The sequence below is a fragment of the Eurosta solidaginis genome, chromosome 2 (genome assembly GCF_040869045.1).
Source record: "Eurosta solidaginis isolate ZX-2024a chromosome 2, ASM4086904v1, whole genome shotgun sequence".
NCBI lineage: Eukaryota > Metazoa > Arthropoda > Insecta > Diptera > Tephritidae > Eurosta > Eurosta solidaginis.
Genome location: NC_090320.1, coordinates 67,934,655 through 67,951,539, shown reverse-complemented (window position 1 = coordinate 67,951,539; position 16,885 = coordinate 67,934,655). Strand labels below are relative to the sequence as shown.

General features: G+C 37.0%; 1 protein-coding gene across 1 annotated transcript in view; it reads right to left on the bottom strand.

Annotated features, from left to right (window-relative positions):
* Window positions 1–16,847: 16,847 nt before the first annotated feature.
* DIP-kappa (Dpr-interacting protein kappa) overlaps window positions 16,848–16,885 on the bottom strand; it is a 421,153-nt gene continuing 421,115 nt past the window's right edge. Inside the window, exon 13 of the mRNA XM_067769125.1 lies at window positions 16,848–16,858. Coding sequence (XP_067625226.1) covers window positions 16,848–16,858 — 11 coding nt within the window. The remainder of the gene's footprint in view (window positions 16,859–16,885) is intronic.

Sequence of the window (16,885 nt, the reverse complement as noted above, 5' to 3'; positions counted from 1 at the left end):
CCATCTACCAAGTTTCATCGCTTTAACCGCCTTTGGCAATGAATTATCGCATTTTTCGGTTTTTCGAAATTTTCGATATCGAAAAAGTGGGCGTGGTTATAGTCCGATATCGTTCATTTTAAATAGCGATCTGAGATGAGTGCTCCGGAACCCACATACCAAATTTCATCAAGATACCTCAAAATTTACTCAAGTTATCGTGTTAACGGACGGACGGACGGACGGACGGACGGACGGACGGACGGACGGACGGACATGGCTCAATCAAATTTTTTCTGGATCCTGATTATTTTGATATATGGAAGTCTATATCTATCTCGATTCCTTTATATATGTACAACCAACCGTTATCCAATCAAACTTAATATACTCTCTGAGCTCTGCTCAACTGAGTATAAAAAAACGAAGTCTTTATAGTTTATCTTGCGTTTCCGATATGGCTCGCCTCCAGCTGAAAATTGTTGCAGTTTTGTTTCTGTTATTGCGTTGTGCCACTTTCCATAGAATTATTTGTACGGACTTCACCCAATTTGGTGATATTATACATATTCCATAATTCGATTGCATATAACTACGTTGCTGTGTTCTAGGCTGAAAAAAATTTCAGAAGTCAAAATTCAGAAAGTAAGCAGACAGCAAAAAAAAAAAAGCATTAAATTGTGCGGAAAATTTAATGTTTTTTGCTGTCGGATTACTTTCTGAATTTTGACTTCTCAAATTTGACTTCTTAATTTTGACTTCTGAATTTTGACTTTTGAATTTTGCCTTTCTGAAAAAAGGGCTCTGACTAATGTTTTCTGAAAAAATTTGTTTCCGAATTTTTGTTTTCTGAATTTATGGGGGAACCAAATTTAATACATTTTGAGCTGAGATAAATTGTGAGATGGGGCGTTCTTCTATCAAATTCTGAGATAGGGCGTTCTCGAAAAAAAATTCTGATGTAGGGTGTTTTTAAAAAGTGTTTTGAGGTGGGACGTTTTTGAAAAGCGTTTTGAAATAGAGATTGGACTCAGCAGTCGATTTACCTAAGTACCTAATGTTATTTGAATTGTTATCTTTTTGCGTTTTCTTTCAAAGTTGTTCATTAATAAATCCTTTATAATGCTAACGAATTTAAAAGTGTTTGCATTTCATAGAACAGAGGGTATTGTTTCTTTCGTAGCAGAAAAAATACATGAAATATGTATGTGTATCTCTTCTTTTAAACTATACTCACATAGCAAAAACTCAATAGATTTACTTTTTGCGGCGTAACGAAGTAAGCCGGGTACATGCGAGTAAAAAATAAATAAGCTCTTCCCATGTTGCTACTCTGCTTGTTCAGCGAAGACTAAACGAAAGAGAATAATAATATGTGTGAAGTGAGCGCGAATAATTATTTCACTAGCTGGATACCACTGGTCTAGACCTAAGGAGAAATGGGCGAACGAGGCTTGGACAACACGAAGGTCCGCTGTGATACCACATACACCAAAAATAACGGTGACTTAGATCTAGCTACTTAGAGAATCGTTGGGTAGCAACGATAAAGCTCCGAATGATACCGACCTCAACTTTGGATAAATCCTCGGGAGATCCAAGTGAGTCGCGACCGAAGTACTTTCGCCTAGTTCTGGCAAAAGCTGGGCAATCAAGCATAAAGTGATTTGGTGATTCTACCTCATCATCCTCCATACAGCTGCAGTAGGATGGAGTTTCCAGTATATTGAGACGTACCGCATGGATACCCATGGGACAGTGCCCTGTCAAAACCCCAATGACCATTGATAGGTGAGCCTTAGTAAACCCAATTATTTCAGCAGACCTCTTGCCATTCACTTTCGGCCAGAAATATCTTTGTTGTGAATTAGCTTAGTGAATGACCCTTCTTCATATATTTAATGCAACCCTGAATATATCATTAAATGTCAAATAAAGAACATGTCCTCACTTCCGTTTGAATTACAATTGTGCTTACACGCCTTTAATTTATCTACTGTGCAAATCGGTTTGTATCTTTAAAATCAACAGGTTATGGGCCTATATGATAACGCGCATAAATTGTAAATTGTGTATTTCTCGAAGTCTAACAAAATCTTAGCGATCGGTCGCATAAAGTATTATTCCATAAATTTTTCACATCATAATGGCGGCAAACCACAATAAGTTTGATAAGCTAAAAGGCCGTGAAAATTTTGATGTGTGGAAGCTCCATGCAAAATCATATCTGGTTATAAAAGGGTGCTGGGAAGTAGTAAAAACAGGACTACAAGCAAATCCTCCAGAAAAAGATAAGCGGGCAGATCAGCGGGCACTTACAGAAATCACGCTAATGATTGAGCCGATAAATTGTTCGCACATCGCGACAGCTACGACGATGCCTTAGTATCGGCGTATGAAGATTCCAGGCTAACGCGTAAAGTTGAGTTGTTGAAACAACTCGTACAATGCAAGCTTTCAGACTTCTCCTCAATGCAGGATTACCTAAATACATTGGTCATGACGTCTATAAAAGTGAGAACCGCTGGTTTGAATATTGATGGCGAAGTTACCACATCATTGATATTGGCAGGTTTACCAGATGAATTTCGAGCTTTGGCCTTAGCCATCGAAAATTCAAAACAACAGCTTACGATCGATAATGTGAAAACACTATTATTGCAAGAGGCAAAATTTGATAAACCAAATGGTGATTGCGCTTTATATTCCAAAAGTAAATATAAGCCTAAATTTGTCAAGTGCCACACTTGCAAAGAATTGGGACATTAAGCTAAACAATGTCCAAATAAAAGAAAAAGGAACAACACTGGCGCAAACACTGAGAAAATACTCTTTGCTTCTTTGCTTTCACACGACAGCCGCACAGCTGATTGGTACGTAGACTCTGGTGCAATAGAACATATGACGCAAAACAAACAATTGATTTCTAATGAAAAGCCGACAATTGGCAAAAATATTATTGTAGCAAATAATAAAAAAACAGTGGTATCAAGCGGTACAGCAAAATTGTGTTTGTCCACAGGAAATGAAGCAGTGCTCAACGTCGATTACGTACCCGAATTGTGCGTAAATTTACTTTCCGTGCGTGAAATGACTAAAAACGGCAACAAAGTTTTATTTAAAGAAAATTACTGCCGAATTTTTGATAACAAAGACAATCTGATTGCTACCGCGGCCGCTGTAAATGACCTCTGTCGTCTAAATGTACGTGAAAACTTTTCGCAAATAGTGATTACGAGTTATGGCATCGTAGATTAGGCCACATTTGCAACGAAAATTTAAATAAAATCAAAAACACATGTTGTGGTGTAGATTTCAACACTCCTAGTAAAGAGCAATGCATTGTGTGCATCAAGGGGAAACAAACCCGTACTTCGTTCAAAGAGAGTGGTACTCGAGCTGAAAATTTGCTTGACCTGGTGCACTCAGATGTGGCAGGACCTTTCCAAGTAAAGTCTCATTCGGGCTGTAGATTTTTTGTGACTTTTATAGACGATTTCTCGAGAAAAATTACAGTCATACCAATCAAACACAAATCGGAAGTTTTCGAGGAATTTGTAAAATATAAAAGCTTAGTGGAAAATCAATGTTCGCGTAAAATTAAAATACTACGTTCCGATAATGGCACTGAATACATGAATAACAAATTTAAAATCGGCAGAATGTATAATGGTTGGTTACTGTAACGCTTCAAAAGCATATCGGTTATTTGAACCAAAATCACGCAAAATTATCGTAAGCTGTGACGTTGTTTTTATTGAAAATCTAGAGTTAAAAGTACACGATACCCAACTTTTCTTTGACTTATCTGACTCCAGTGACGTTCTCAATTCAGGGGCAGAAAAGTGTGATGAATTTTCAAACTTTAAAGACGAACCAAACGTAAAAGTTGAAGATGGATTAAAGGAAGATGTACCTGCAGACTTACCAAGCTTCGAAATTGCGGATTCTGAATTAGATACTGACGAAAACTTTTTGCGGCGTTCCGAAAGATTAGCAACCAAACAAGGTAATTGTAATTTTAATTTTGTTCCTATCGATAATGTTTCAAAAGATCCCGAAAAGCTTAATGACGCAATCTCTGGCGAAAACGCCGAAGACTGGATGCTCGCAGTAAATGAAGAAATGTCGTCGCACCGTTCAAACAACACTTGGGTTTTGACTGAGCTACCACCCGGCAAGAAAGTTATCAAATCAAAATGGGTGTTTAAGACAAAACGAGACGCTAGTGGTGAAGTAGTTCGACATAAAGCTAGACTAGTCATTAAGGGTTGTCAGATACACATCAATTCGATTGCTGCTCGCCATTGCAGCTAAGCATAACTTGTTTATTCATCAAATGGATGCCGTAACCGCTTTTTTGAACGCTGAATTAAAAGACGAGATCTATATGGCGCAGCCAGATGGCTTCGACGATAAATCTGGTCGCGTATGCAGGCTACAAAAATCACTTTATGGCCTTAAGCAATCGAGTAGGCTTTGGAATGAGAAGTTTAACGATGTTTTGTTGAGCCTTGGTTTGGCTCGTAGCGACATCGACCAATGTGTTTATTATCGAAGAAATGATAACGAAAAATTGTTTGTTGCTGTATACATACGTCGATGATGTACTTCTGTTCTCCAACAATACTGAGGCGATATCAAAGCTTAAACGAGAGTTGTCGTCGATCTTCAAGATGAAAGACATCGGTGAAGTCTCTTCAGTATTAGGCATGCGTGTTAGAAGGAACAATGATACAGGTACTATTAAAATAGATCAATCACAGTACGTAGCTGACTTATTGCAACGATTCGGAATGTCTGATTGCAACCCAGTATCCACGCCGATTGATTTAAATCAACGAATTAGTTCCAAGATGTGTCCGTCAACCGAAAGTGAAAAACAAGAAATGCGAGAGATTCCATACATGCAGGCAATCGGATGCTTACTTTTCGCATCACAAATAACACGCCCAGACATTTGCTTTGCTGTAAATTTATTGAGTAGGTTTTCTACAAACCCAGGAAAGGCAAACTGGGTTGCAGTAAAGCGTGTTATGAGATACCTTAAGGGTACCATTGACAAAGGTTTAGTTTTCACTCAGGAAGTCAGTGATATTACAGGATTCTGCGACGCTGACTGGGGTAGTGATCTTGATGAAAGAAGATCAACCACGGGTTATGTGTTCAAATATCAAGGTTGCGCCTTTTCCTGGTGTACGCGCAGACAACGCACTGTAGCGCTCTCGTCGATCGAAGCAGAATTCATGGCAATCACTGCTGCCATTCAAGAAGCACTGTGGCTACAACGTTTTTTTAATGAATTGGAAACAGGGGCAATGAAATCACTTATTTTACATTGCGACAATAAAAGCGCCATTCAGATTGCAACAAGCAATTCATATTCACCCCGAACCAAGAACGTACATATCAAGCACCAATTTATTCAACAAAATCTAAAAAGTTGTAAGATCTGTCTTAATTACATTTCTACGAATGACATGGCTGCTGATATTCTCACCAAAGGCGTAAAACATAAGCATCTTTCTGAAGCTCTTGGACTTGCTTAAGTTAACACTTAATATATTTATTCATTTCTATAAACATTTCATCAAAACATGTACATAATTTTTACTCCTATACATATTTAAAAAGAATTGTCATTCAGGAAAGGTGTTGTGAATTAGCTTAGTGAATGACCCTTCTTCATATATTTAATGCAACCCTGAATATATCATTAAATATCAAATAAAGAACATGTCCTCACTTCCGTTTGAATTACAATTGTGCTTACACGCCTTTAATTTATCTACTGTGCAAATTGGTTTGTATCTTTAAAATCAACAATCTTGCTACCCTGCAAGACATGGTGTCCACCCAACGTTTGCTGAGCTGAATCGAGGCCCAGCTATAGAGGAGCAATCCACAGGTGGCCAGCGGAATCACGAAGTCCCTACATTTACCTTCATCTGGTTCAGTTGTACAGATGCGGGCTAAGAGATCCGCTTGACAGTTACCCGGGATATCACTATGGCCCAGGACCCATATAATCTTAATTGTAAAATAATTCGATGCAATCCCAAGCGAGGTAAGGCATTCCCAGACCACCCTATATCGCACTGTAGTTGAGCTCAAGGCCTTGATAGCCGCTTGGCTATCAGAGTAGATGTTAAATTCCCTAACCGTAGTAGCATTGGATCGCATTTCATCCACCGCATCCTTAATTGCAGCAATTTCCGCTTGGAATACAATACAGTGATCAGCCAACTTAAACTTGCATACATTTAGCCCTTGACAAAAGACCCATCCGTGAACAAGGTAACAGGTCCCATGACCCAGATAATTCCTCCTCCCCTCTCGGTGGAATGACTGGGGTGAAAGTTCTATAGGGAGCAGTTATCGGCATACAATATTCCGTTCCGTCCGGGAGGAAGTCGGAACATTTTGGAGGTGCTCGCCGTTTCCAGTGATTTCCACCAGACTAGCACCCCATATAGCAACATCGGTTTGACCACCAGCTCATAAAGCCAGTCTACTACTCCTGGCGAGAGGTCAAATCTCTTTCCGATAGCCCCTCTGCAGCAGTGCAAGGCAACGGCGGCCTTCCTGGCATGATATTCCACATTGGGTCTCCACGACAGTTTCTTGTCCAAACCAATCCCCAAATATTTAACCATATCAGAAATTACCAACGGTACTCCTCCAATCGAGGGAGTTCTGAAATCTGGCATCTTATATCTCCTTGTAAAAATAACCAATTCCGTTTTTCGCGGGTTGACCGCCAATCCACATGATTCAGCCCACCTAGCCGCAGTATCCAGGTAGCCCTGCAGAACATCGCGCTGGGTGCCCAGAAATTTGCCTCTGACTAGGATAGCGAGGTCATCTGCATATGGAACGACCCGACAAACATTGGCTTCCAGCTCCACAAGAAGCTCGTTGACTACCACAACCCAGCGCAGAGGAGATAGGACACCCCCCTGTGGCGTGCTCCGGTACACCTTCCTTTTAATTATGGCCCCTCCACACTCCGCTTCTGCATAGAAGTTTACTAATAAATTCAACCAGAGCCGCCTCGACTCCTAAACCCACCAGAGCTCTTTCGATTGCCCCCGGTAAGACATTGTTAAAAGCCCCCTGAATGTTTAGAAAGGCACCCAGAGCATACCCTTTGTGTTCTATGGGCCCCTCTATTTGCTTTACAATCGAATGGAGAGCCGTTTCCGTCGATCTGCCCTTGCAGTGCTCATGCTGTGAAGCCGACTGTAACCCCCGAGGTATCCTTTCCCGTAGGTAAAGGTCAATCAACCGCTCAAACGTCCTAAGAAGAAACGATGAGAGACTGATTGGCCTGAAATCCTTAGGTGATACATGAGAGCTTCTGCCGGCCTTCGGAATGAAGATAATCCTGACCGTATGCCAAAACTTCGGGATATAGTTAAGCCTGAGGCAGTTAGTGTAGATGATGGCCAACCAGCGGCAGGAAATCCCCAAAAACTTTTGAAGTTGCGCAGGAGTGAGTCCAAGCGAACGAGGTAACTGAGAGTATAAAACAGGGACGGAAAATAATAATTACTTTTTTTTCGGAGTCGAAAAAGTCCTGGTCAAAAAATTGTCCTAGGTATAGCAACATTATGTCGAATCATGCATCCTTTTTATTTTTCGAACTTTTTCCATAAAAGTCCACATATAAAAGTAATATCTGTATTTTTATTTTTTGAGTCCGATAGAACTAGTTACACTCGGACTTTTAAAAATAAAAGTCTGGAAATAAAAGTTAAATCAAGACTTTTATTTTTTAAGGCCGAAATAAAAGTCCCGCTTGATAACAAAGAAACGGCTTATCTGAATTAAAAAAAAGAAATTATTTCGGATAAACCGTTTCTTTGTTATCAAGCGGGACTTTTATTTCGGCTTTAAAAAAGAAAAGTCTTGATTTAACTTTTATTTCGGGACTTTTATTTTTAAAAGTCCGAGTTTAAGTAGTTCTATCGGATTCAAAAAATAAAAATCTGAAAATAATTTTTATCTTGGTCCAATTATATTTTAAGTCCAAAATTAATAGTTTTGCAAGGACTGTTATTATAAAAGGAATAACAGTTTCAGCCCTTTGTATAAAAGCAGCGCCAGCTGAGGAATAAGGAATCAGTTTGATTTTAGCAGGCATTAGCGAAGTACGCGAGTATTGTAACTGTATATACTACTCCCAAAATAGTCGTAATAAAGCAGATATTGGTATATTGAATATTTGAGTTATTTGTTCAAAAGTTCAGCGATTCGAACGATAGCAGTAGGTAGAAAGTAAGCAGAAATTCCAACAATTCGTTACAGTATATATAAAAAGGCTTATTTGGAGAAAATTAAATCAGTTCTGATTCAAAAGAGATACGAGTTTTCAAGATTAATTGAGAAACTTGAGGTATGCCTCGCAAAGAATATATTTTCAATTTCATATAGTGTTATTCACTGCGGAAAAATCTTCGCATCCGTTACACTACCTTAGTTTAAATCGAGCCTGTTAAAAAATATTTGAGAACTCGTAGATCTACGAGCAGTGGGTCTTTTTCCACCTTCAGCCTCTCATTTAAGGAATGTGAAATTTCTCCTAAGCTTCACTAAGTTTTGCATACATTCAAAAGTATTAAAAATTATCTCTAACCGAACCGCATTTTATAAGTACTTAAACGTTCAAGTTCACAAAAGTTTAATGGAATGAAGCATTTTTGTATTGCTATTCAAACATTATAATATAAATACAGTCCGCTGCGAATGGTTCCTTTTATGCAGGTTCAAATTCCCTCAACTGTTGCATCACTAAGAGGCAAAACTAAAAAATCGAAAACAAACCTTGAAAGAATGGTAAAGGGATTTTTCCCAAACGTATTTTTGGACTATCGAACCTGTACTTGTGGAACTGTAGATCCTGTGTTATTTCATTCGTGTAGATGCAATTTGCAATGGTTCGAGTTCGTAACTTAGGGCAACATAAAGCATTTCAAAGCTCTTATTTTGTCCACATACGGACTTAGAAAACCATTTATATATTTCTAAAATCAAAAAGTCAATTTCGCTCGTAAATCATTTCGATGAAACAGCGGAATGACAAACACCCCGAACGAAAACGACCAACCTAATGATGTTACTTTAAAAAAGTTACTACACCTCTATTTCTGCCTACCTGGCGTTATCTTTGTTTAAGCCCTTCAAACTTTTGACATCCAACGTAAATGCATTGAGTGTTCCTAGAATTGAATCTACACCAAACTGTTTATTTAGATTTTCCAAAATTTTGCAAAAAGTGCTAAAAAATTTCCGAAAAAGCTAAAAGCTAAATCACAATTTTTCAAGCGGAGAAACAAATTCTTACTAGCTTGAAAAAAGCTGCTGTGGCCAAGCAGAAAACAGATAAAGTCGAGCTAGATTGAAATTAGTAATTATGGACATTGTGTTTGCCGTACTTAAACATACTGCTGCTTGATTCAAATTTGTTTTATTGTAAACAAATGCAAATACGATTTTTCATATTTTGAGATTTTATGATACCCGAAATAAGTCGGCTGGTGAGATTTTGATTGCGTGCATAGAATACTTAAAGAGAAAAAACTACCGCAATAGCTGTGTTCCAACCAGCACAAAAAAAAAAATATATTCTTTGTTTTTTTATGGTTTTCTTTTCAAGCGATAGGTTTTCGTATTAAAAATTAATTACTGTATGTGAGTTTTGCAAAAGTTATTCTCAAAGCAAAAAAAAATTTTTTTTTTTTCAAAAATGTATTGTGAATAAAAGATCTAAGCAAATTTAAGGCAATGTACACCTTACGGGGATCATATTGTGGCGAATATTAGCATCACTATGCTGTTAGTAAATAATCACAAGAACAAAAACAGTAAGCAACCACTCTTATGTACATGTACACATTAAGGCAAGCAACACTTACATACATAGAAGGCGACGAAGAATATCTCACATACATTTATGTAGTCATCAGCTAAGAGAAGAAGTAGTTACTCACACATACACACGCACATGGCTAGAAGAAAAGCATAAACTACAAATATACATTATATAGCTGAGTAACCAAGCATGAGATACAATCTTCTAGAACACATGATGGTGAAACGACTAAACCTTAGGAGAATTGGTGAACGAGATAACCGAGAGTATAAAAGCAGCGCAAGCTGAGGAATCAGTTATCAGTTTGATTTAAATACACTATTAGTTGTGAAGTATAATTGTGAAGTACTACCCCCAAAGAAGTATAAATAAATACCATTTTGCAATACTGAATATTGGAGTTATTTATGCAACGGTTCAGCGATTGGAACGTTAGTAGAAAGTGCATAATTAACAGGAAATCGCTAAAATTCGTTACAATATATTAATAATTTAATCATGTTTTATATAATTTTAATAAGAACATATTTTTGAAATTTGTTGGGTATCCCTTTTAAGGACAATTAGTTTTCATTCATGCTCTTTGAAAACAATTTTCATACTCTTTTTTTATTTTATTGAATTAAATTTCAAGTAATCTTTAACAATCTTTTTATTGTTTCTCTTCTTGCACAAATATAAATACAGCTTAATCTTAGTTTATTCTTACATATATATATATATATACTATATTTTTTTGCTTTGGTTTGTTTTTGGTTTTTGTTGGAAATGCCATTATTGTTATTGTTTTTTGGTCTAATCAAATTCCTTTTAAGATTCACATGTTTAGTTTGATCCTAATCCAGGTTGTTATTTGTTTTGTATACATTTTTTTGCATATATCTAAATAACATAAAACTTTAAACAAGCTTAATTAAACGCGACATTCAGTTTCGTATATGACAAACGCATTAAGAATTTAAATGAAATTGAAGCAATCAAGTCTTGTTTTTTCATTTTCAACAGCTCAGAAGATAGCGGTAAGGTAAATATTTGCATTTTTTTCGCTTCAAAATTATTAATAACATCTAAAAAACCACATATTAAAAAGAGTTTTTCTAAATGCTCCTATTTACAAATTCTAGCAGACCCGGTATACATTGTTCTGATCTAACTTAGGTTTACCTGCATGACTGTCAAGAAGTTTTTATCTCTTACTCTCTCCCCCTAACACTCCCTTTCTACCCTATCTCTCTCACTCCCTTTTCTTATTAGTCTTAATCGATCTTCCCTTCCCAATTTCTCTTTATGCGTCTTTCCTCTTCTCCGTATTTGTCGCTCTTTTCTATTCTCTCTTTATCCATCTCTCGTTCTCACTCTATAGCTGCCTATGATTCTAACTCTTCCTCTCTATCTATCTCTTATCTTCGTCTAACTCCATCTCTTTCTCAGGTTCCTTCTGCTTCCCTCGCTTTTTCTTTCCATCGTTTTCTCTATCCACACTTTTAACAACTCACTCCCTTAAAAAGTAGCCAAAATATTAGTGTAGTCGAATTATCAAAAATTTCATAGTAAATCAGACCAGGAAGAATCTTGCGACCAATTTTCAAGTAACTTTTCATTATACTAGAAAGTTGAAGTCTGAAAAATAGCTCGGGGTGCTGCGAAATTTTAAATATTTCGATCGCTTTTTGTGGAACTCCTTGAAAAACCAAAGATTTTAAATTTATTATTTATGTTTTGCCGGCTTTAGGTCGATTTTAAATTTATTTCAAAAAAGTTCCTTGAAGTGGTTCACTGATAATGGTATTTAAAAAAGGTGCACGGAAAAGGAGGAGAAACCTTTTGATAAAATTTTAAGATTTTTGCCTTTCTGCTACAAATTATAAACTTCGCACTTAGTTTAAATTTTGTGTCTTCGGTTCAATTAAAAAAAGATCGGTTTATTATTCCCGCAAAAAACATGGCCTTTGTGAATATAAGTAAAATTTCAAAATGCGATTTTTCGAATAGATCGATTTTATGACTACTTCTACAAAAAACAAAATGAGTCACACTAATAATTTCGGCGTAGCTAAGAATGGTTCTAATTATGTATGATATTATTGATTTGGTTTTTGGTGGACGCAATGGTGAAATAGTAGAGCGTTTACACTGAAGGTTCAGGGCTTCTACGTCAGATTCGGCCAATAGACAGAAAAAACTAAAAGTAACACGATGCAAATTGGAAAAGAAGCTTGCTTGCAAGATAAGAAAATTGCCATTTCATGGGTCGTCTCAATGTGAAAAGTGTCAGTGGAAAGGACTACGTGGGTACAGACTTAGAGCGAGTACCCTCCTATTATTTATTTATGATGTGGCGAATATTAGCAGTGTGGATACGCCACTATGCCGGTGAAAGAGAAACAAGCCACACAAAAGCACACAGCAATAAACAGCGCATATAACTCAGCCATGTACACACATATGCATAGAAAGCAACAGTGAGAGCGCATAAGAGCTCAGAAGGTACTACTCACCAAACTGCACGCTTATATCTAGAAGACAATAGTAAATGTGAGATACAGAAATGAGAAATAAAAAAACAACAGTTCGAGACGGCTGTTCGCGAAAGGTCTGGACCCTGGGAGAAACAGGTGAACGAAGCGAGCTGAAAGTATAAAGGCAGAGCAGTCCAAGTGGTGTTGCATCAGTTGATTTTAGTGCGTTGTAAGTGAAGTACGTGAGTAACATAATTGTGAAGAACTACTAACATAGTAGTGTGGTAAATAAAAATATTTTTGTATTCGAAATATTTGAGTTATTCAGTGACTCCAACGATAACCGAAGCTGCATAATAATCAATAGTTTCCACAAAGTTGGTTACAACAAGATTAGTAAAACTATTGAGAAGAGAAGACCAAGACTACTCAGTGGCGTAGTGAGGTTTTCTTGCACCCGGGCAAAAATATTTTTTATATATTTAATATCTATGTGCAAATTTTGCTTGACTTTGAGGAAGCAAATTTATCAATGATATCTTCAAAATTTGTTATTTCAAATTTTTCTTTTTCCACACTTAATAATGTTAGGTCACTTAGGCGACCATGCCCCATCGTTGATCGTAAATATGTCAAAATCGGTTTTAATTTGATGAATAAATGTTTGCAGCTAGCAATTATTACTGAGACAGTCAAGTTTGGGAAAACATTTTCTCCATACGAGATTATAAAACTAAGTAATTCTAAGGTAGCTAAAAGTTCAGTTTCTTTTCTAAGTAATATTTTGCAGACAAATATTTCGATGAAAAGTTCTGTTCCATCGAAATCTGTATTATAAAATTTCATTATTTCTTACAATTTTTTTCTAAGTCGTTATAATTCTTGTTTAAAAAATTTCCAACGTCTAAGAGAAATGCAAATGTAAAACAAGTAAGGAAGGTTAAGTTCGGGTGTAACCGAACATTACATACTCAGTTGAGAGCTATGGTGACAACATAAGGGAAAATAACCATGTAGGAAAATGAACCGAGGGAAACCCTGGAATATGTATCAAATGAAAGGCATTAAAGAGTATTTTATGAGGGAGTGGGCCATAGTTCTATAGGTGGACACCATTTAGGGATATAGCCATAAAGGTGGATCAGGGTTGACTCTAGAATGCGTTTGTACGATGTGGGTATCAAATGAAAGGTGTTAATGAGTATTTTAAAAGGGAGTAATCCTTAGTTCCATAGGTGGACGCCGTTTCGAGATATCGCCATGAAGGTGGACCAGAGGTGACCCTAGAATTTGTTTGTACAATATGGGTATCAAAAGAAAGGTGTTAATGAGTATTTTAAAAGGGAGTAATCCTTAGTTCCATAGGTGGACGCCGTTTCGAGATATCGCCATAAAGGTGGAGCAGGGGTGACCCCAGAATTTGTTTGTGCAATATGGGTATCAAACGAAAGGATTTAATGATTATTTTAAAAGGGAGTGGGCCTTAGTTATATAGGTGGACGCCTGTTCGAGGTATCGCAATAAAGGTGGACCAGGGGTGACTCTAGACTTTGTTTGTACGATATGGGTATCAAATGAAAGTTGTTAATGAGTATTTTTAAAAGGAAGTGGGCCTTCGTTCTATAGGTGCTCGCCTTTTAGAGATATCGCCATAAAGGTGGACCAGGGGTGACTTTAGAATATGTTTGTACGATATGGGTATTAAATGAAAGGTGTTAATGAGTATTTTAAAAGGGCGTTGGGGCTTAGTTCTATAGGTGGACGCCTTTTCGAGATATCGCCATAAAGGTGGACCAGGGGTGACTCTAGAATGAGTTTGTACGATATGGGTATCAAATTAAAGTTATTAATGAGAGTTTTAAAAGGGAGTGGTGTGAAGGCGTTTTCCAGATATCGACCAAAATGTGGACCAGGGTGACCCAGAACATCATCTGTTGGATACCGCTAATTTATTTATATACATAATACCACGAACAGTATTCTGGCCAAGATTTTAAGGGTTTTTTATTTCGCCCTGCAGAACTTTTTCATTTTCTTCTACTTAATATGGTAGGTGTCACAACCATTTTATAAAGTTTTTTTCTAAATTTATATTTCGCGTCAATAAAACAATCCAATTACCTTACCATGTTTCATCCCTTTTTTCGTATTTGGTATAGAATTATGGCATTTTTTCATTTTTCGTAATTTTCGATATCGAAAAAGTGGGCGTGGTCATAGTCGGATTTCGTTCATTTTTCATACCAAGATAAAGTGAGTTCAAGTAAGCACGTGAACTAAGTTCATTAAAGATATGTCGATTTTTGCTCAAGTTATCGTGTTAACGGCCATGCGGAAGGACAGACGGACGACTGTGTATAAAAACTGGGCGTGGCATTAACCGATTTCGCCCATTTTCACAGAAAACAGTTAACGTCATAAAATCTATGCCCCTACCAAATTTCAAAAGTCCCCAAAACCATCCCAGAATGTCCCCCAAATGACCCCGGCAGGACCCGATGGAGTCCCCAAAACCATCCCGGAATGTCCCCCAAATTACCCCGAAAGAGTCCCCAAAAATATCCCATAACGACCCCTAAATGACCCCGGGAGGACCCCGAGGGAGTCTCAAACACCATCCCGAAATTACCCCCAAAAACCCGAGGAGGATCTTCCCACAATAATAGCAAAAGTAATAAATGTTCTTCCATTTTCTCTCACAATAACAAAATTCTAATTTAAATTTATCCGTATAAATTGAATTATCAAGAGCGTTTGACTTATTGACAATTTGTCAGCGAAAAAGCTTTTTATTTTTTACATAGAATAGCAATTCCTTGATAAATTGTCAAACTTGACAAATAAGCAAGGTGGTGAATTTGTCAAGTGCACAGAATAGGGCTGTAAAGCTAGCAACACTTATGTAGAAGGCGACGAAGAGCTAGCTCACACACACAGATGTGGTCATCAGCCGAAGTAGTTACTCATACATATACAAGCATATGGCTATCAACTACAAATATGCATGTACTCATATAACTAATTAGCAAGCAGGAGATACAAGAGTTCTACAATGTGAAACGTCTACACCTGTGGAGAAATATGCGAACGAAGCAACGGAGAGTATAAAAGCAGCACCAGCTGAACAGTCAGAAATCAGTTTAATTTAAACACGCTATCAGTTGCGAAGTGAAGTATAATTGTACTACTCCCAAAGTAGTCTAATAAAGGCCATTTTGCAATACAGAATATTGGAGTGATTTATTCAACAGTTTAGCGATTCGAACGTTAGCAGAAGGTTTCAAATAAGCGGAATTTCTCTAAATTTATTACAGTATATACACCAGAATGAGATATGGTTACCCGGATCCAAATTTCGGTTGATATTACCGGAAAGGGTAAAAGTTTGGAAATAATAAGACCACCTGAAAGCCTTTATCAGATAAGATCAAATGATCAAAAAGAAGTTTGAGGACCCTTCAATTTATAAATAAATTTTAAGCTTAAGGAAATTTAAAGCTTAGGGTAGCGTTAAAATGAACTCATATTCATTATGCATTGGTAGAATATATGACGTAATTTTTGCATATATCGCATATATAAATTTTTATGTTTCTATATTATTGTACCGAATGTGCGTTTGCTTTATTTGTAATTTATGTTGTTGTTGTTGTTTTTGCTCAACCTATCATAAGCCTCATAAACCACAAACTCAATATCTAAACCCCTACCCCTACACAATATTCGCCGATAGCGTTTAATCATTTGATTTCATCTCAATATCGAACTGCAACATACAACGAAACTTGTTACAATTACCATTACCATTAATGTTGCTATGACTGAATACATTATAACGGCTGGTGGCATTGTTGTTGTTGTTGTTATATGCATGCTAATTGTACAGCTGCACGCTGTTACATCGGCTGATGTTGTGTCGTGCGCTGCTACTTCTGCTTCCGTTGTTATTGTTGTAACGCGGTTTACTGTTGCCCTTTTGTGGCTGCTTATTGTTATAGTTTGTGGTTGTAGTTGTAAAGTTGTGATGGGCGCTAACAACCATTGCCTGCAGCATAGCAATCTTATTATTGCGGTTGCTTTTGAAACGATCGTTATGGCATTGGTAAGCCTTTGGCAGCTAATCGGAAATGTTTCGTTATTATCTTTTGTGTTTGCTATTACTGTTATTGACTTTGATGTTACCTTAACGTGGCAGCTTGTTAGCGGCAATGTAAATATTTGCGGTATTCGATATATGATTTTTTTTTGTTTTTGCAAATATGTATAAGAGATAAACAATAGCAAGCTTATAAAAAGCTGGAAAAGCACATCAACTTCTATGAATATCAACATAAACGGAAATGTAAGAAACGTGAAACGATTTTGGATGTCAGTTTTGTTTTTGTGATCAAATATGTCGTTGTCGTTAAAACTGTAAACAAAGTTGATGATTTTGCTGTTGTTGGTAACATTTTTATCATTCACGTTCGCTTCACATCTTAGAATATTGTTTTTGTAGCGTTCGAAATTTTGATTGCTGCAGCAGAAATTTGCAGTCACTCCATTGCTGTTTCGTGCGTGTACGCGTATAACA